The 20,696-nt window shown below is 49.7% G+C and overlaps 1 protein-coding gene across 5 annotated transcripts in view; it reads left to right on the top strand.

Annotated features, from left to right (window-relative positions):
* The window catches only part of LOC149349562 (uncharacterized), an 81,749-nt gene that overhangs the window by 32,822 nt on the left and 28,231 nt on the right, over positions 1–20,696 (top strand). For 2 of the 5 annotated variants that reach the window (XR_016290123.1, XR_016290124.1), the window contains exon 3: positions 8,840–9,878. Coding sequence is in view for 3 of the 5 variants with exons in the window: in XM_089578533.1 (XP_089434659.1) it covers positions 8,875–9,681 (807 nt within the window). In the remaining 2 variants the exon portion in view is untranslated. Of the gene's footprint in view, positions 1–7,548; positions 7,678–8,839; positions 16,058–20,696 lie in introns of those variants that run through there. The other 3 variants (XM_089578533.1, XM_089578534.1, XM_089578535.1) reach the window with 2 other exon arrangements.

The following is a 20,696-nucleotide window of genomic DNA, read 5'->3' as shown; positions in this document are numbered from 1 at the left end:
GGTTGCTCCAAATGGTCACGAAAAGTGCGCTACAGACAAACTTTCGCACTCGCAAGCCGTTTTGCACTGGCTGCAGGGGCTTCAGGCGAATGGCAACTTGGGTGCCGTCTCACTTGTAACGCTCGATCCTGCTGCACGTAAGTCTTTGGTCATTGGATGAAACGCTCAGGAAAAATTATCGGAGTATCCCCATAGCGGACAAACATTGATGTGCAGTCGTTCAAAGCGCCCAAGTTCATTTATCAGATCGTATTGGCTGGAGAGATACCTCGGGTCGTGTCACGTCAGTAACTCCTCATGGAGTGGTGTGAATTGAAGCCTCCACTAATAATCTCGGGATGTCCGCATCGCTGACTATTTCTCAAGAAGCCTTTTGGGTCTCAACAGGTCGCTGTCCACACATGCATGCTGTGCGCACTTGTTTGGTACCAGTTAATACCTATTGAGGTTATACGGTGCCCGCCGAGGTAAACTGGCGCAGTGTAATAAAACATACATATAGCTGGATATTCTGTCTTGTCTAGCCACTGCGTCTGGGCCTGCAAGCTCGTGCTCAGTGAACTCTTTCCGGAGAAATTTCTCAGAGCGGTGTGAAAGATTAGGTCGCAGACCATTGGCATTCCAACGAAGCATGCAGAGTTCTGATGGCCGCAATGTCAGAATTGATTTCAGGCGGCTCTCAGTGCAAGCTGGAAAACAAAACACGATAGTGCCTGCGGAAGCGCATGAGACCACTGCCCTTGTATATCGGTAAGGAAATGCAGTGCCAAGCTGCAATCGTGTCTAAAAGGGTGTGTCCTTGGTCGGTGTTCTTTGCAGTACGCTCTGGTAGACACGTCCGAGCCATCCTGGCTTCAGAAGGCAAGACTTCGCGTTCAATTAAAAATGTTTTGCTCTCTCTTGCTCTACCCAGGTCGGACAGCTTTGAAGTAAGTTGGGTTCCCTACACTGTGATTGTGCTCCGATGTTGCCGACGAGGACAGGGTTTTGCGGGAAGCTTTGTGCCCTCCTCCGCAACTGACGCCCTTTCCTGCGGATGCAGGACAAAGGCGTGGATTCAGCTCGTCTGTCTTTGCGCGCGGGTCGCTGCGTCGTTCACATACTGCAAACTTTAGACTTCTTGGCACGAAAAGCATTCATCGCGATGAACAGAGTGCGGCTTTATTCACAGATTGAGTGACGCGCGCATCCAGTGCACACGTTGGAAGGAAGGCATCCACTTAGAAAAACAACCTTCACGCAAGTGGGCTGTTTGAAACGGTGCAGCCAACCAGATATGCTGACTGCGAAACCCATCATGACACAGCCCACGCTGAGGCTAAAGTGCGCAGAGCAGTCTTTATACTGCAGACTATAAGGGCGATAAGCCACGGTAAACCGCAATGTAAGTACATGCTGCACGACACATGCTCAATCCCTCGCAGTCAACGCGGTTCACATCCTCACTTTCACTAATTTTATAGGGCAAGCTGTTAGTAGAGCACGTGGCGGTTTGGCGTCGTGCGAAGCCATGCGCTTTTATGACGTCAGCATCCCGTGGCGCGTCACTCGGTGCGTGGCTCATGAGCGCGCCGTCACCCACTAGCTCGCCATTCTGGCAGAGATGACGGCTCATCCACAGCAGGAGGAACTTCGGGAACGCTGCCGCGAACGCGAGCGTGAAGATCCGGAGTTGCCTGCTCGTGAAGCGGAGAGAAAGTGTCAACAGCTAAAGGATCCTGACGAGTGATTTCGCAATGTCGAGAATGTACTACGTTTGACAGCAGGGCCAGGATCAGCGAGTGCGTGTCAGTTACGCTTCGAGGTGCACTAAAGAGCTTTCTGAAGAAATTCATTTTCACTTCTATTTTGTTTTTCGGGCTTCCTTGAATAGTTTCACTCGCAGACAAACATAGCCGCGAATTAAGCCCACCTAAATAAAAATACGCGTAGACTATTTACTGGTAGTTAAGAAGAACTTCTTGTTGGGCGAGTTGGTGCATACTGTTGTAGGAACGAATTGCGCACAAAAGACACACACAGGAAAACACGAGGGGGACTGAAAGAGCGCAAACTATCAACTGGTGTTTATTGGATTCAGAGCCGCTTTATAGGCAGTGTGCACACGTGCCTACAAAGAGGGGAAGGAGGGGGTAAGGAGGCAAATCAACCCTGCGCGACAATCCATCAAAAACGCTCCAAAAAATTCTTTTCCGCGTTGTACAATGAAACAGAGGTGTCACTCACACATTTATCACCTCTAGCCTTGATGTGGTATGCCTCTAGAAGTTCACGGGAAACTTTGTCATTACTCCTGCCCAGAATTCTGATATTATTTAGCAGTGGCTCACAACCGGTGCATGCAATGCAATGAGCAGGCAAATTCGCTCCTTCTCTATTCCTAATTGAACGCTGATGCTCCCCTGCGCGTTCATTCAAGCAGCGCCCTGTCTGGCCCACATACACGCGACCACACTTGAGCGGGATGAGATACACAACGCCCGTGGCGCATTTTACGAATTGTGCCGCATGCTTTATCACGCATGCTCTTCGTCGAGCGCCTTCCGCGCTGATCCTTGGGCACAACCCGGCGAGCTTACGTGGCGCCGAAAACACCGCATGGACGCCATGCCTTTTTGCCACTTTTTTATGTTGTGGGCCACCTTGTGCATATACGGTATGACCGTAGTCTTTCTTCGCGACAATCGCTCCTCGTTGTTGGCGCGGTTTCCTTTTTTTACCTTCCGAAGAAGGTTCTCGGCCACAGCTGAGATGACCTCACAGGGGAAGCCGGCTGAAAGCAGCCTGTTTATCTGATTGTGAAAGCTGGTGTGCATTGCATGCGGGCATGACTTCGTCAGAGAAGATTCCAGGCACGAGCTAACTATGGCTTTCTTAACTATCTTCGAGTGGGCAGAATCATAGGGAAGAAGCCCTTTCTGCGCTCTCGGTGCGTAGTGCCAGCAGATGTGATAGTTTGCGCTCTTTCAGTCTCCCTCGTGTTTTCCTGTGTGTGTCTTTTGTGCGCAATTCGTTCCTACAACAGACTATTTACTCTTGCGAGACTCAGGAGCATCACTGTGCAATGGCCAATGAAAATACTATGATCCCTGAAGACACCCAGAGTAATTTTTATTACTCTTTTTGGACATGACATAAGCAATAACGGCTACATATTTGTGGTTTAGATAACGTACCACTGAAATAACAAGCCCGAAGCAAGCACACTATGTTTATTCTCGGCTGCTGCCGCAGGGGTGATGCGCTCGGCCATCTGCCCCGGTCGGGCGCGCCGCTGCGCGTATTACTCCGCCGTAAGCAGAGCGGTAAGCCGCCAGGCGATTGCCTGAAAGGCACTCTGCGCGTGCTTTTCGCCATGGCAACCATGTTGGTTTACACCTCCTACTCTCCGCGGTTAGTTAAAAATTTGCGGGTGATCAATTGCATTGATGCGGTGGAAATGCGTTAGCGTTCTTCTTCCACTCGCCAATCTGTTCCACTTGTGAGTCCATTGTCTTTCGCTCTCCAATCTACTGCGGTTGCGATTCTTTGCCGATTACTTGCCGATTTGCGCCTCGCTTCGACGCAAAATATGTCGCATTGTTAGATCGCTGCAAGTCTTCATACCAGTACCGGCACAGTGTCGCCGAGGTTATGTAATGCGCCACTGGCACTTGCAGGTGGCTGCTTCAAACACAGCCGCCGATGGAGCTCATGAGGCCCAGGCTGTTCCTCCCGAACAATGCGATGCGAGGAATAGCTCCCGCAAGCCTCATTTTTGAACGCGTAGTTATTCAGAAAGGCTGTATATTTTGCACGTAGGCTTGCTGTTATCTGAGTCGTTCTAACGCGATAGCCTTAAGGTTCCCGTTGTTGTTGTCGTCGTATTTTAAGCAACGGCACATACCCACGGTGGGGGATTGGCCAGAGTTTGGTGCAGATCAATAAATAGGAGAAAAATTCATGCAGACGTGTCTCAAACGCCTCATAAATAAAAACTGAGGAAACGTGGAAAAGAATAAAGAATTTTTAGTGATTTCGAGGAGTTTTGAATGAAAATCAAGTAAGCGAGAAGGAGATCGTTAAAAAATAATAAAGAAATAATAAAAATTAATAAATAGACAAACGTTCTGGAGAAAATCCGGCGTCCTCGTCGTCTGCGTTGTGAGCTAAAAATCCCCGGAGAAGCAACCTAGGTTGGCCACCTAGGTCACGTGACCTGGTCCGTCATCACAACGTGCCCACCGAATTGGGGGCAGACTGAACATCGGGGAAGGTGGCAGTTAAATTAATGATCGATCGCTAGAGGTTGTTCGGGAAGAGCAGCGTGGGTGGCCCATGGTGGCAGCACCTGCCATTACAACGCAGTGGCGCATCGCTTAACCGCTGCGCCAGGAGTGGCCTGATTACTCCCAGGGATCTATGAATGGGAAGTCGAGAATGACCAGCTCCGCATATATGGGCATTAAACCCATTAACCCTCCTCTCCCCTAAAGGTCGAGAGGGGGAAAGGGTCAGAGGGAGAAGGTTGACGGGTGGCGCATGGAGACAGGCAAATCTCCCTAAGCACTACCTATTGCAGGTAAAGGCTTCAAACAGAAGCCAATGCCTCCGGACAGTTTTCGCCACCGTGACCCTCCTAATCCTATCGTAGTAAAATAGAGACTTTGGTCACACTGCATAACCATTCGAAGTCTTAAGAATGCTCGAAGCGTATAGATCGAGTTCCCGCGATAGAAAGACGAACTCAGGGTCTCTCTAGTGCACCTTTAAGCCGCCAGACCAAGAGACAGGCGAACGCGAACCGCTGTGGTATAACTCGGGCGAACGTCAACCGGTTTTCGGTAAGCAATGGACACGTAGCAAGGCTGGACATTTCAGTGTTTTCTGTACGCTTCAGCGCACATTTCATCGGTATGGCATCACTTGGAGGTGGTGGGCTAAACGACCAGCTGGCGCTGAACTTCGGAGCGTCGATGATGGTCGCCTGGTAATTTTTATAGCACTCAACGTTCGGGAGACGCGTCGATAACCATTAATGACGGTCGCTGAAAGTAGCCCGTCACAACTCGCTCATGTTGTCACTCACTGGATGCATAGGCTGGTTGATTAAATGCTAAAAACCATTTGAAATAATTTTGCCCGTACAAAACACAGATTGAACGGCGTCCACAGCTGGCGTTAATTGACACTTTTCTCCTTAAGTAAAAACATCACTAATTTACTAATAAGCGGGACGGAGAGCAATGTAAGTCCAGCACTGATGAAGTCCGTGCGCCTTCTACTGCCATCTTTCTCTTCCTCTCTTTCATGCGCACGCGAAACACGAAGAAAATGGATACGCGTAACAGTACCGTCGGCATGCGAGGCGCTGTATAGCTATCAAAACGAGCTGAATCTGCGCGAGCACTTAAGGAACCACGCGCACGTGATAGCACACACGCTTACAGAAGTCACTGTGGGCAGGTATACTACGTAAGTAAAATCGTTTGCCCTGTGCCAATATATGATACTTCCAAAAAAAAAAAAGAGGTAGGCGTACCTTGCACGTCACGTCAGCGAGGTCGCTGCTACGGCGGCCATGTTGATGAGCGCTTCGAGACATGGGCGTGTTCTGTATGCTGCGACCGAATGCTTTCTGCCTGGAAATGCCTCCCCTTTCGAGTGCATAGCCCTTTCACGAGGGCTACGACCCGCAGCGATCGGATCAGCGCGTGTTCGTTGCGAGCAAAAGGTTCGGCAGCTCGGGAACATCGACCTCACACGACGTGCAAGGAACATATATAAGAGCGCCGGCGCCAACCTATTCTCGAACATTCTACGGGGGCATTGTCATGTGCTTGGTGTTTTCTGGTAACTCTGTGACGGCCGAATGGAAGCATACAAATCACTATAATTGCACATTCACTTCGCTATTGCTAGGGTGAATAGCTTGTCAGTAACCCTGCTCAAGAAGGCTAAGTGCTCTTACCTGGAGGTATCGGTTCTGGATGCTAAAAGAGCGTTCACAGAAACGTTCATTTCTCCAGTCAGCTACGGCGGCAGGAGAAGATTGGCGCACGGCTGTATCGCTACCCCCGCCGAGTCAGCGTGCCGTTTCTGGGCCTCACTCGCTCTTTTTCAAAGCCGTGTCGTTTTTCACTGCGCGCTGAAGGCGTGCGGAATCTTTATGATTGGCACATTTGTTGAAGAGAAGCGGCAAGGCCCGGAGCAATCGGGTTTCCTCTCCGCGGGCTATTGGGGGGGGGGGGGGGGGGGGGTCTCCATTTCTGCGCGAACAATCAGGCTACACAGTAAAGCTTTCCCTGTTCCTCCATTATCATCCTGTCAACAGTCGAAATCGCGGATTTACTTGTAATAAATTAGATCTTCTGCGCCACACGCAAGCTCCGTCGCTTGGTGTGCGCCTTCGTTCCCTCGAACTGGTTGTCTTCGTCAGAAGTTTCCCATATATACTTAATGTCGCGGCTTGAGAACAGCGGCAGCTGATGGCTCACAAACATGGCGGACGCCTATCCCACAATTTCATTCATTGACGTCAGTGCAAGCTATCCATAGTACACTTGTTGGGCACGGTCTCGAAAATTCACAGTGCGCAGAAGCCTTTCTGAGGCGAGAGTAATCTGTAAAATTCAATTTTGTGTGTTTTAATTGTTTGATAGTGTATATGACACTGAAGTGTGGAAGCTTCGCGTGGAAATTTTATTTAAAAACAAGCAAACAAACATAATAAATTAAGAACGTTAGCTTCAATGTGGGCACCGGCAATCTTGGTCAAGGCACCTTACATTTAAAAATTCACTTGCAAGCACTTTTGCGCATAAACCGAAAGGAATGGAATGAGTATATCTGGCTTGCTAGCGTTAGACGCTGTTGCCGACGAAACAGTTCGAGATACCCGCCTCAGAATTCAAGGACAAAGGAGGCCCAGCGTCTAACATGCAACTGCCCTGAACAATGCGACCGCCCCATGCGGTAAGCCAACAGAAACCCCCCGTCGTTGTCCGGGACGCGTGGCGCATACAGCGGACTTTTATGTATATATATATATTATTGCGGCGCAGCGTACGGGACTCGGCGCTCCAATAAAGGTCGCGCGCGCGCTTACCGCCCTTGTCCTCAGCGGGGGTGGCACATGCAACAGTGGCTGGCGCATCCTGTGACGGCGTCAACACTGCAAGCTCGTGCAAACGGACGCCCTGTGCCACGTCATCGTCGACCTCGCATTGCAGCAACCAAGCCGGCGCCGACATGTTACTTAACAATGCACAGCGGCCCTGGGTGTGCTACCAGGCGTGCGTAAACAACAGCGTGTGGCTCTCAGGAGCACGTGCTGGGGCCACCTTGGGGCCGGGCGTGCGGGGTGCAGTATAGCATGCGCTCGTCATGTCGACCTGTTGCCGGAAGAAGAGATCGCGTGCGCTCGCGTCTGACGGGACCTCGAGCGAGGAGCCCGAACCAGCTCCGGCCGGTGCACGACGACAGAGGACGCGGGAAGTCGGCGCTTGCTCGTTACGTCAGGTGCTGCGAGTGAGGTGGACACGGACCCGTCTACCACCAGCAGTAGTCGCGCGGAACCCCAATCGCTCTCAGGCCGGGTCCACCGATAAGCCGCGTTGTGTCGCTGCCGCAACGCCGTTCAACTGAAGCCTCGCTGTCTCTCGGAGCTGGTCTAATGCGGCAGCTGCTGTCTCAAGTGTGAGTGTCGTTGCTGTTGGCGGAGGTGGAGTGTGTGCCGGTGGCTTTAGCAGTATACGTTAGCTTGGCCCAACACTTAGCTAGCATCTTTTTAGTGGACCCAGTGACGCGTCACTCCAGACGGAAGCGAGGAAAATACGTGTTACCTCCTCAGTTGTGTTTTTTACCTGGACCGATCTAGAAGCACTAGCTGTTTTAGGCAGTCTGTGAGCTTAAGTCAGCTCGAAATGTGCCGTTGATGCAGCCTTGCGCTGACACAGTTTTGAGGTGAGTAATCACTTTCAGTGCTGGTTATCGGGCGACTTGGCCCGATACTAGTGACTGGCGTTTTATGGTATCTGCGATAGTTGAGAATTTCCATGTGCTGAGTTGCGCAGTTTTATTTGTCGGAAATTGTTTTGGTGTGCATAGGGAGCTGTCAGTCTTACTTCTGCACTTCTCGCTGGGGTAACATTGGTCATCTTTGGCTAATTATGATGACCGCACTGATTCTATAGCCAGCACTAATTTTATTTTTTTTTTTTCAAAAGGGTTGAGAATTGGGCGAGTTGGTACGAATTCACACTTTCTCCTTGTCCTTGCGGTGCCACAGAAGAGAAAGCATGTTTCCCCCCCCCCCCCAATTGAGCAGTTTTAGGCACAGTTCTATCTGTCCAGCTAGTTCGAGACTTCGCTACTGGGGAGGCGTTCACATACTTTGGCCGCAGCGCAACGCCTCATTAAGAAGCGACGGCTCATTAGAAACACGAAGTCAGCCCAGCGCGGGCTGCGTGTCTTTCCACTTGATCGCACCCAGCAAACAAGTTTCACTTGACCGATTCGGCGCTGCACGACCGTTGGAAACCCGAGGCCAGCAGGCGACCCGTGTTGAGATGATAACGTTGTGCGAATGTTGACTGACGCGGCCACAAAGGGCAAATGCCATCTGCTAGCCGAACGTGGCCTTTTGCTACTCTCGAGCGTTGATCGCGAGAACCGCTGGTTTAGAACGTGAACGCTGTGGACAGCGGGGCAATGTCAGTGTAAGCGGCTACTCCCGATGAATGGGTTTGGTGGGCGGCGGGGCGCGGAGAAGACTGCTCGTCAAATGCTTCATTTACCGCATAAGTCACGAGTGTTGAACGGGCCGCGCTGGTTACTAACGAGTGGTCTGTGTTTGCAGGGTCCGAGAAGCGCCGCTAGCGACTGTCCCATTCCATGAAGCCCGAGGGCGGCCCTCAAGCCGAACTGACGTACGGGGCGATCTTCCTGCTCGGTGTGACGGTCGTGAGCACTGGACTCGCCCTGTTCCCGACCTACAACAAGATCCTGGGGGTGGCACTGATCGCAGCCGGCCTCGTGACTATCGTCGCGGCCGCGCTGCTCGTCGAATGCTTCTTGAAGCGGCTGCGCGCCTGCAGGCGCGGAAGGCCGCCGGCGTACGCTGCGGTCGCCTCGCCGCACGCGATGGAGGCCGGCGAAGCGGCGGTGCCCCTCACCGAGCCAGCCCCGGTGCGGCGACACTACAGCCTGCCCGTGCACGCTGTCACCCCGCTCGGCCAGGGCCGCTTCGCTGTGGGACGCGACCTCTCCAGCGGGCGCAGGCTCAGCACACCGCCAAGCGACCTGCCTGCCAGGCGACTGTACTGCAAGCTGCAGCTCCGACTGGATAGCCCCCTGAGCTCGATGGCAGACCGAATGGTGCGGTCGACCGACTATGAGCCGCCGTGGCCGGAACCCTCCTGCGTTGACAAGCTCCTGCCTCCTGCGCCAGATGTTTCCTCCGATGAGGAACATCCTGCCTCGAGCGAGGCCGGGAAGTGCGCGCCGCGAGCCCCGTTCTGTCAGCCGCCCTCTTACGCCGAAGTGTTGGCTCACGACCTCCGCGGCGGGGCCAACAGCGTCGCGTCGCCCGACAGCCAAACCCTGCCCGCGGACGGCGGCCGGATGACGCCGGGCCGATCGTCGGCGCCCGAGATTCTCGGCTCGCCTCCGTCGATTGGCGCCGCGCCTATGGGCCGATAGTGCGCGCGCGAGAGTCGGCCGTCGCGAACCGCTGTCGCGCGCGCCCACTTCGGCAGCAGGCGCGCGCGGGCGGAGCAGCAGCTGTTGTGTCTATGAAACGAGAGCCTTTGCTCTTCAAAACAGCGTTCATCGGCGAGCGCACAACTGTGCGGCAGTGCCTGTTTGCTGCGGGCAGTGCTGCGCATGGGATCTCGTCGGTGAGTGTCTCTCTGGCTTCCCCCTGCCGCTCGTGCTGCGCGCGTCATTCTCGTGCGGGGCTCAGAGGTAACTGCCAACGCTGAATGACGCGCCCGGGCCGTCCTGGCTGCACCACGTGCGGCTCGCGTTGTGATGTTTGCTCGTAAACGTTGGCACACCTGGGTAACTAGTTCGTTTGCGCCCCCTACCCCTCAGAGGAGGCGTCCTGTTGAATTTGGCGACATGGTGGGAGAGCAAAGGCTCGCGTTTAAATCAATCCAAGCAAGAATAGGATTCAACAGCTCGTAGACACGTGGCTGCATTATGCGACTAGCGCCAACATGTGGTCGGTTTCCGCGCTACAGAAAGGTGTTTCGTTCCTGTTTGCTTTTCTTGCCTGCGTTGCTTGCGTAGGACACTGAGCGAAATAAAGGCAAAATTTGGATCAAGGAGTGCCTATAACTATTGCCAGAGAACGCATTATGACTGGCACAACAGCTTGTATACCTCCCCCCGTTACGTTCGTGGGTGAATGGTTCCCATACCTTAATGTCAGGTCGTTCAGTATACCTGCCAGCTATCAGTTTGGCTCGCTAAGTCGGTACCCTTAAACGTTTAAAAATACCTTACAATCGTAACAGTACGACAGGAAATGAAGCTTTTAAAATGTTAGCCGCTTGTAAGAAAAAATGTAATCGTTGAGTCTTTACACCTGGTAGCAGGAATCTTGTGTGCTGTTCTGAAAACAACAAGAAAATGCGCAACGTACTTCTGTCCCTGGACGACATTCTATCGCACTTGTTATTGAATCTTATCTATGCATGCGCCTTATTGGAGTAGATATCAACGTCTTAACAGGTGAGTTTAAGAGACTAAGGATTTGAACGTGGCATCATGCTTAACACATGACGCCATGGTCGGCTCTGCAGTCCATCTCATTTAAGGCTGCTTCTTTCTAGTCTTACAGAACTCATCTGATTATCGAAAGTCACCTCAAGTACTTTTCACTATGCTTTATATTCTCAAGCACGTTCTCAGTGTAGACACGCTGTTTATCTGTCGCCTCATGTGCCACGACGCCCGCCTCATTCACGACACCAGAGGTCAAAGTAGCGAGGCTACGCTAACGACCTCTCTTTATCTTTTTTTTTTTTTGAGGGCCATATTATAGAGCAGATAAGTCCTACGTCTAGCACTCATGTTATGCTGGAAACATTGGCTGCGTGAATAGAGAATTGAACTTTATTCTGTTAAAAGATTTAGAAAAAAAAACAGAAAACGGATACGCAAAGCAAGGCAAGGCAGAGCTCTGAAACCAGAGCTCTGGCTCGTCGTGATGCGATATGTCAAGTTTTTGCGACGAGGTTTCCAAGAGAGTTTCTTCACCCGAAACCTTGGTCATCCTAACCGAGCACGCGTGGACGATAAGTTTGAGAGCGTTTTTTCATCCATTGGCACGCAGTGCACGTCACACAAGTTTGGCAGTCCTTCATTTCGTTGCTGAAAGCGGCGGTCTGATCACTCCGAAAATGTGTTTCGATAATGTTGTACCCCTTGCAGGCAGTGCGATTTCGCGTGCCTCTACCTGTCGCTGGCGCTAGCGGAGGATTTAAATGCTGTTCTTTATTTACCTTTTGTTATGTGCTTCGTGTCACACAAGTTTTTGTTCTGTGTGGCGGTTGTTTTCATAAAAATGAAGAAAAAAAGAGAAAGGGTTGAGATCATGTCCCCTATCTCATCTACCTCGGTCGCGAGTTTTGTATGTTGTCCCTTCTGTTCCTTTCCTTGTTCGCTCTATAGTGACGCTATCTGCTTTTGCGTCACTTGAGCGAGTTTTGTATGTTGTCCCTTCTGTTCCTTTCCTTGTTTGCTCTATAGTGACGTTATCTGTTTTTGCGTCACTTGACTGTATTGTGTTATGAGTTCAGTTGCTTTTTATATGAGTGTTATGAAGGTAGGCAGAGTTTTCATTATCAACACCTGAAGACATAGCTCAAGTTAAGTACTCATGTAAGGACACGGCTCCTGCTGCATTAAAGTGACCTTGAAGAGATGTGGAGGATCGGAAGCTAATAGCAATGGGAGCGCGACCAACGAACCGTCCACGTGACACGACAATGGGAAGAAATGATAGCCTCGCACATGTCGGAGTCGCAGCAAAGCGATGGCCCTAGGCGCTACTAACCTCCAGGGTACGCACGGTGTGGCGACAGACTGCCGTGGTTTCTATCGCGCTTCATGATTTTAGCTGTCATTCGGAGTCACTCTTACACGAAAGCCCCTCTGCATCACCGAAAGAGCAGACATACTCAGCGCGAAGGTTTTTTTTTTTTTTTTTGAAGTTGCATTTGGTAGATGGGTCCAGTAAGCAGGCGCGCCACTGCTGGCCGCGCGTTAATATGCTTTCAGGGGCAACCTCAGCGCAAAAAAAAAAAAAAAGGAAAGCAAAACAGCAGGTTCTTGACTGTAATGCGATCGGACGGTTTCCATTAAGAATTTCCCGACTTTGGCAATGCAGATTAATGTTCTGCCAGGTTCTGCCCACGCATGCGGCGGGTCCGTTGCGGTCTTTCAAAATCAGTGTCCCGCGTCAGGTTACCTCAAAACATGTTCTAGCCCGCAGATATGAACGCCGTGCCATTGAGACCAGAGGCCAGCACCGTGACGATGTAGCGTGGTTCATCGCACAGACAAGGAGTGTCTTTGCAGTGTTTGAAGTCGCGTGCCTGAACGCGCAGCTGCAGTACTACTGCGTGCAGCCAGGAGTGCGCCCCGTCAGCAGCAAAGAGTTCTTTGTACCCGCGCGAGTGAAGACACTCCCATTGCTCCTATAGTATTTCCTCCCTTTTGAAACTGCAAGGCAATGACCCTCAATTGAGGGCTACAGTATTCATAGATAAATAAATAAACTTGCGAAAGTTTTCTTTCGAAGCGGCGACGCGTAACAAGCTTAGAACAAGTACCCAAGGTAGAGTTCGGCTGCCGCATGTGAGCTCCCTGTCTCAGCGGTGTAGTCTGCTGTTCTAGACGAGCGACCTGTTGCGCTCAAGGGGCGCAATTCGGTCTGAGCGCGCGTTCTAAGGCTGTGGAAGGAAGACGAAGCCTGAACGCATAAATGTTAACAAGGGCGGGTGCACTATTTACCCTGCATGCAAAGGCGTCGTAAGCTTGCGCCAGGCATTCGCAACACTCATTTGGCCGTTGGACGTAATGTAAGTGCTTAAGTATCGTAACAGAAAAAAAGAAATTCACTACGCCTGGTCAGTTCCAGTCTTTGCACATCCACAAACGATTAGGTGCCCTGGGGTGAAACTTTAAAATGCATGGGGCAGTCTATTCATACCAAAGTAACCACATTAATAATATTAAGTAGCCTAAGGAGTAAAATTTCTCTAAGTCGCTCGCATAAGCTGCGACGGCCTTCTTAAGTGTGCACCTCCCAGGGACACCTGGTAATCACGCATCCAAGCTGACGGATTAATGTTGCTGGCCTTCAGAGCGCCTGTGAGGCTGCAATGTTTCTCCCTGGCCTGTGGTTGGTCCGCACCAGATGGCAGACGAGGATCAGAGAGGGCGCGAATCAAGGAACAAATGTCATGGTACAGAGTCATTCGTGGTATGCCCAGGACTCTGTTCTAGTTTTTCCTTCCATTACGGGCCCTACTCGTTGCTTCTCTTGGGATCAAACAGAGTCAGAAGTATTTAACTTTTGAAAGTTTTTCACTATTTTTCACTTCATTATTTCTTATATTTTTCTCTCGATATAACTTTTACTGTTTAGTTCCCGTTTTTCTTGTGGCCTATAACTCGCAGTAGCCACGAGCTCCTTTTTCCCGGAAAAACATTCACACACAAGTCGCTGTTTTGGATACGTTAATGCAGTGAAATAGCGCTGACACGTCCGCATATGTGCGCTGACATTTCCTCATGTGCGTAAGCGTTAGCCTTCTTTTACTTTTCTCAAGCGAAGCGCCTCAGTAATGGCAACATGCATTGGTGGGCAAAATATTAACCGGACGGAATTTCCACGGAAAGCCAACTCAAGCTACACACCTCCAAAAAACTTTGAATGAATATGATACGCACATTAAATGTGTGTTTCGCACAATCACTGAGCCCATCGATCAATTCAAGAGAAATGTTAAACATCATGCATCTTCGAAGTCGGTCACAAACTACTTGTCTATTTAGGACGCTAGTCTCGGCCATCCTTCTCGGAGTCGCTGACGGAGTATGGCGTTCGCACTAAGTCAGCCAGGCTCTTCTGAGCCACAATTTACAGCGGTGTAGGCCACACACTTCGCTATGCTGACCCATCCAGGCACCTCGCCAAACTAGCGGGCCAAATCGCTCGTTTTAACAGTCACACTGTTCTGACAATTTCATCCGGTAAAATTCCCCTCAAAGCTTTCCGTAAATGCTTAACTGCACGGCCGCTTCGTTCTATGTACACTGATTTGTGTAGAAAAAAAAAACAATATTTCAATAAGCCGCACCGTTGTTTAAGTGGCAAAAACGAATTCTAAAAACGGAAACCAACCTACACACTGCAAAATGTATATAGTTAGCTGTATTTTTTAGTTGTAGGCTTGTTTTCACAGCTTACATTAGTTTACATCAATCGCTGCAGCGAATAGATGCACCGATACGCAGCTATGTATGCAGAGAATGTTTTTCCGCGGAAGTATTTTGCTGTTCATCCAATATTATCTCTTTATTATTGTATTCAGTTTTATATCTTTAAACATACCAAATATTTTACCCCATTATTATGATTTTACTTCGTTTGCTGGATTTTTTTCATTTATATATGTTTCGAAGCAGCTATGAATATTCATCGCACGTCCGGCACAAATACAAATACCCACCTGTACAGATGCGTTGACTACGTGCATGGGGCACCTACATGCAACCAATATTATTTCTGGATGCATCCTCAAATGGGTATTTATGGGCATTCATTTCAGTATTCACCACAAATGAAGGACCCGAGTTTCAGTGGTATGAAGCCGACAATAAAGCTATACCTGTCATACAAAGGGCATCAATGTGAACGAAGCGTTTTTCGAAATCCGTGTGAGATTTGTGACGTTATGATTGCGCGAAAGTGTAATTTGTCAGTGCCATATTCCGAGAAATGGTTAAGTAGCATATTGATGGTTCGTTGTTCACCACTGAATCCGCTTCGCATGTCCTTTTGTACGCCATAACCATTTATCTTTGATCTTCCTGTGTAGTCAGACACAATTCAAGGACGAAGCGGCGAATGCTCTTCAGAGAAAGCCCTCCATCCAACGACGTCGACCGGTTGTCGTGACGTCGCGGTACATCTGTTTAAGCTGGGGTTAATCCCCTCGCGCCCGCCAGCCTCAGCGGTGTCACGCTAGCACGTGCAAGGGGATTAAGTGAGATGCCATGACAATCGGTCGATGCCACTCGCTGGAGGGCCTCCTTTGAGAGGCATTCATCTCTTCATTCTTAAGTTGAACATGACTATAGTCGGCATTTATAAGGGCAACTTCGGAGCTTATGAGATGCTCACGCATTTTAACTAACTTTTCATATAGGTTCTCTTCAGTCTCCTTATCCTTTATACCGAATTTTGCAGCCATAGGGAGCTTTGTATTGGCCTAAATGGATATTAAAGTGAATATGAAAGCGCAACCCTGCCTTTTGGGCGTGGCAAATGTACCCGGCCCGTTCACGCTCACTCCGCTCTTGCTGAACGAGAAAACGTATAGGGACTGTATTCGGTCACTTCAGACGTTGACATAATCTCTTGAGTCGTGAAAAGCGCCGAACTGACCGCGCTGCTTAGTCCGTCTCCATCTTTCTGTTTTCGAAATTTTTGAATTGCCTTTAGAGTATTTTGAAAAATGGTTTCTCGCCATCGAGAGTCGGAGGTCTGAGAAATGTAATGCCATCGTCACCTCAAGATGTGAGAAAAAGCTCCGAAATCGCCCATCGAAGGCGCGCCACGCATATAAACATTTAAAATGTATGCATTCATTGTACGTGCCATGCATATCTGTAGTTGCTAAGGGTTTACTTTCAGTATGCCGTGTGTGATTTTAGTGCCTGTACTTCGTTTTCTTTTTTCAATGTATCCATTTTTGCATGTTTGTTTTGCACTACCCAGCTTTGTTTTGTCCTCTGGGTCCTTACGAGGGTATCCGAAATAAAAAGTTTAATAAAAGTGCACCGAATAAGTTGCTTCTAGTTAGTACTACATGCCTGCCAACGTAACACCGTAGACAGCACCGAGGTATGGTGTAATGCAGGGCTGCACACCACAGTGCAAGGCACAGGTCGAAACACTGTGAAAGGGAATACATGATCACGTAGCCAACAATTACTCTTCAAGTATGTGTGAAAAGCGAAGTTCTTTGACAAATACTTTTCTTCTCGGAAGAATAACCATTTGAAGTCTTTTTTTTTTAGTTCCCATGAGCAAATAAAAGTAAACAGGGCTCTTGCGTTTAAACTACATACGTGTTCCCTTTCATAGTGCTGCTTCCTGTACATGCCGAAGGGGAGGACGCGGCGTCAGTCCCCTACTTCCCGTCGACGAATCGGGTCCATGACCGCAACGCTGTCCACGTGACGACGGCTATCGCGTCTGCTGGAGGCACTCTATTCAGAGTCTGTAGCGTGGGTTTTATAAAAAGGGGCTAATCACACTTGTTGCATCGTAGCACCCAACGCTGACAAAGTGCCAAGAAGTATGCGGAATGTGCGGTTGTTTTCAATGCGAACTAAATAACTGATCTGCAATGTCGTTTCTGCCGGTGAAGTTTCACCGCTTGGTCGGAAAATGACGCGGCGATAACAGGCCCAGTTGAAAGGTGCGCGATCGGCCCTTCATCAAGTCACTCGCGGTCACCGAGCTTCCCGTATGTGTCTGGGCACGTGACTTAGACCGTGCGGCGAACCGAGGATAGGCAGCTGTCCCAGAACTGCAGGTACGCGGGCGTTTTAGCATTCGAGCCCTTTTGTAACCGTACTATAGGGGGTATTAGCGTGGCGTCATGGGTTATTAGCTTCAATGGCGCACGCCGCAGCAGGTGGCGATACTCCCTTTGACACGCGCGTAGCCTTTCACAGTGCTCCATGGACGATAAAATGGCGGACATTTGGACGTCATTGAACACTGCCTATTGTCAAAGCCTCTAGGAGTCGGGAGGCAGAGCTGCGAATTCACGAGACAGCCCAGCAGTGCGCATGACCACAAGATATCCGGCAGTGAAGAAAAGAAGCAAAGTAGGGAGCTTCCCGTCTGCCGCCACCTACGCTGAGCAAGGCGACACGGTGGACGGAAACGTAAAAGTGAACGGGTTGACATGTTGTACATATGCGTGAGCAAGAAATGACATCGAACGCAGCCAAAGGCTTTCTTTTATTTGTAATCTATATTTATTTATTCTCAGAGCCAAAAGGCACCAAAGACAGCAGCGCTTACACAAAAATATAAAAAAAACATGACAAAATGAGCCCTCTGATTCGAGAAAATTTGCAGTTATACATGTTAGATAATGCATTATTCAATTAACGGCGATCCTCAGTCAGTGCCAGTGATGGGGGAAGGCGAGAACACTCTTGGGATGTTAGGGGCGAAAAAGATTGAATGTTTCTGCTCGAAACAAAAAGGCATTCCTAATCTCTGAGGGGTGATCCATATGGGGGCGAAATAAATTCTTCGCGCTGGACACCGCTATGACAAGGACAAACAGGCCAGTCTACTTAGAGGGAACAGAGCAGCGTCTCCGAGGTCTCGTGTTCTGGTGTATTCAAGTGTCCTTTGGACAGTTGCTGGTACAGGCGTCCCAGAAAACGTCACTGTATGCTGCGCCGGGGGCCAGCGGCAGACAACATAGTCCCCTCTTTCTTCACAACCACTGAAACTGCCACAACGCTGCCAGCCACTCTATTCGCGAAAAAATTTAAATGCTTCAGATGCACCCGTCGAACGCTGAGTGCCACATGTTGCCGCAGTAGAAATGCATTCCGAGCGACTGCGCTTGTGGTTGGCAACAGATTACTGCGCCTCGGCTTCGCGGTTCATTCCCATGTTCTATCAAGGCCGACTTCACTTCTTATTGCTATAGTTCCTCTCTTCCAAGCGCACCTCCCACCTACGGCACCACGCAAGCAGTGTGCACTTTTAAAGGCACTGTTGCTTTCTATTGCAATCCAGGTGAGTTTGTATATGAATATTTACCCGGCTGAGCTCTGTAGTTCGGACGCAATAATGGTGCCGCTAAAACCTGGCTTCCGAGGCATGCTTTTCCGCATGAAAGCTGCTGTCGAAGCTAATCCCAGCAGCAGTCTACGCATGTAAAGTCCAGCGCAATTTGAAGTTTATCGCGTTCGTTTCGGCTAATACGGAATTTGTAAATTTCTCCTGGAGTGACTGTCACTTAGTCTACGATGAAAATGACAGTGCAGGATGGAGGAATCATTCGGCCAACTGAACTCATGTATGCTCAGAATTCTTGCGAAAATAAACCGCGTTAAAGCAGGTTAGGCCTCAAGTGATCACCTTCTAATTGCGTCAGACTGTACGAGCCATGCCTCGCGCCGCAGCAGCCGAGGAGGTCGCCAGCGCTATGCAAAACTAACGACTTGTTTCACACGTTCTGTGGTGTGGCGCACATTACAAATGAGCCAGGGAAGGCCCGCTTTGCGAACCACTCCCATGGCGGCGGGCATCCGCGTTGCTTGCGCATGTTGGACACGTGCTCTGAAGGATGCGCACAGCCCAGACGTTACCGGATGCGGCACCGCGAAAGCGCTGCATGCCTGCGCCCATTTCGCCCACAGGCGCCAGCTGCGAATCGCCGCAAAAACCGGGACGGCGGCTGTGCAGAGAAGGTGTGCCTGAGCGCTCAACCTGACGTCATGACCGCGCACTGTTTTCTTCCGGGAGCTGAAGAAGCTGGCTTAAGCTGCACAAGCGCCAAACTCAATCCGTAGCCAAGTACGATGCTTCGCGTGACGCAGCGATGACGGCACAAACATTACTAGAAAAATACACGCGCGCGCGATAAATGGCTGAAGTAGCGACTGAAAACGATGCGTCCCTTCATAAGATGCCTGAGGCGTCCTCATGCAAGTCGTAAAACTTTATGAGGGGCGCAAGTAATATTAACGTGGCGGTAACATTGCTGACGTCGAAGATGCAGTGCTATACCGATAGAAACAATCTAGCCCCGGATGCGGCGAGCTTTAAAGTCGCCGAAGCGTGATATCGCATGGCTGCCAAACCTGGTGGAAGTAACAAGAGGAAAACCTACGGCACGAGTTTCATTAGAATGTCAAGAAACCTCTGGAGCTACCCTTTAAGCCTTTCAGAGCTGAATTAGCTTCATTTCGATACGTCAAAATGTTTTTAATGGTGTAAAAAGCATCTAGGAACTATTAAACAACAAGAAAAGTGCAGCCAATGCGGTTTTTAGTGCTGTTGCACGTGTTGTACCACCAAGATCCAGTGTGCACATTATACTACAAGGCCACGAGGCGAATACGCGTGTCCTAAATGAAAACGCACGTACAAACACCAGCGCGCGCCCTACTGAGAATAAGCTTCCTCTACTGCTGAACCAGTTTGTGGATAGCCCGCGACACCTCTCATCTAGAAAACCTGCAGCGCATTGTTACGCACCACGCACAGCAAACTTGTAGCCTGCGTTCATGCGCATACGTGTCATACTACTTTCAGGGTTGCCACATGCTACTCACTCGCGTCTTGCCTTACCGAGTGCGGTAAAAAATTTGCCAATCCTGCTAGCTTAGCAACAGCATGTCATTATCAGCTGAAAGTCTCCTCACGGACACTTCACCCGTAGTGGACTCTGCAATTGAACGTAATCCTCAGCAAGGATTCAGTTACCGTCCGAATCCTTGACGCAGTCACAGAAGTTTAGAGAAGCCCAAATTATGCAGGGACGCTATTTGTAACCATTGCCGCAGAAGTCCACCCCTCCTCCCACGTCGGGGCCAATTTCTTTGGCTCTCACGCGTCAGGCGAATCTGAAGAGCACAAGCGGGCTGATAATACTTACACACGAGCCCTTTGTCAGGTGCATTTATGCTACAGCTGTTCGTTAATATTAGCTGGAAAACGCAAGTTTCTACAAATGATTTCTCTACGCTGCCTTTCCCTGTGTTTCATTGAGGTTGATATTTAATACCTCACGGCACAAGTGCTGTGGTAGAGTGTGTTTCATTGCTATGAATCGTTAATACTTCCCGTTGGCGCGAAAACAGCAGATGTTATCATGGTAAGTGCGCGACGCACCACGGATTGCGAAAACTAAATAAAGAAACGCGCATTTTTATGCTTTATATCTTTCGTTATTTGAGAATTAACCACAGGTTTTTTTTTTTTCGCCCCCTACTATCACCGTTTTAGGAAGATTTATTTCAGACAAGAAGTACACCAAATAAGTTCAATCGCCATCTACAGATTGGCTTTTTTAATATTCATGTTGAAGCAGTTTGGTGCGTTATAGAGTGGAGGCTTGTTGGGAAGTTTGTAAAATGGTCCATCTAAGTCGAACATACGGGTACATTTTCGAGTGCTTCCCTATGCCATTAAAAATTCTTCGAGAGTTTCTGCTTGTCTTCTTAGGAAATTATGACAGCACTTTTTACTCGCTGTGGTGACCCGGAAGTCTAGGTGTGTTGCTATCCCAGGCTAGACAGCTGATATTATTCATGGTTTTTGTGGCAACATTTTGGCCAGCAAGAAAGATCCCCATACGTCAGTGGGTCATTACTCTTTTCATGCAGTCTAGGCTGCGGTCAGAATTAATCCCAAGCACTATAGTGCGGTCTTT

This window comes from Amblyomma mixtum, chromosome 3, assembly GCF_055824585.1.
Source record: "Amblyomma mixtum isolate Tamu chromosome 3, ASM5582458v1, whole genome shotgun sequence".
NCBI lineage: Eukaryota > Metazoa > Arthropoda > Arachnida > Ixodida > Ixodidae > Amblyomma > Amblyomma mixtum.
This window is presented reverse-complemented; position numbering and strand designations above follow the sequence as displayed.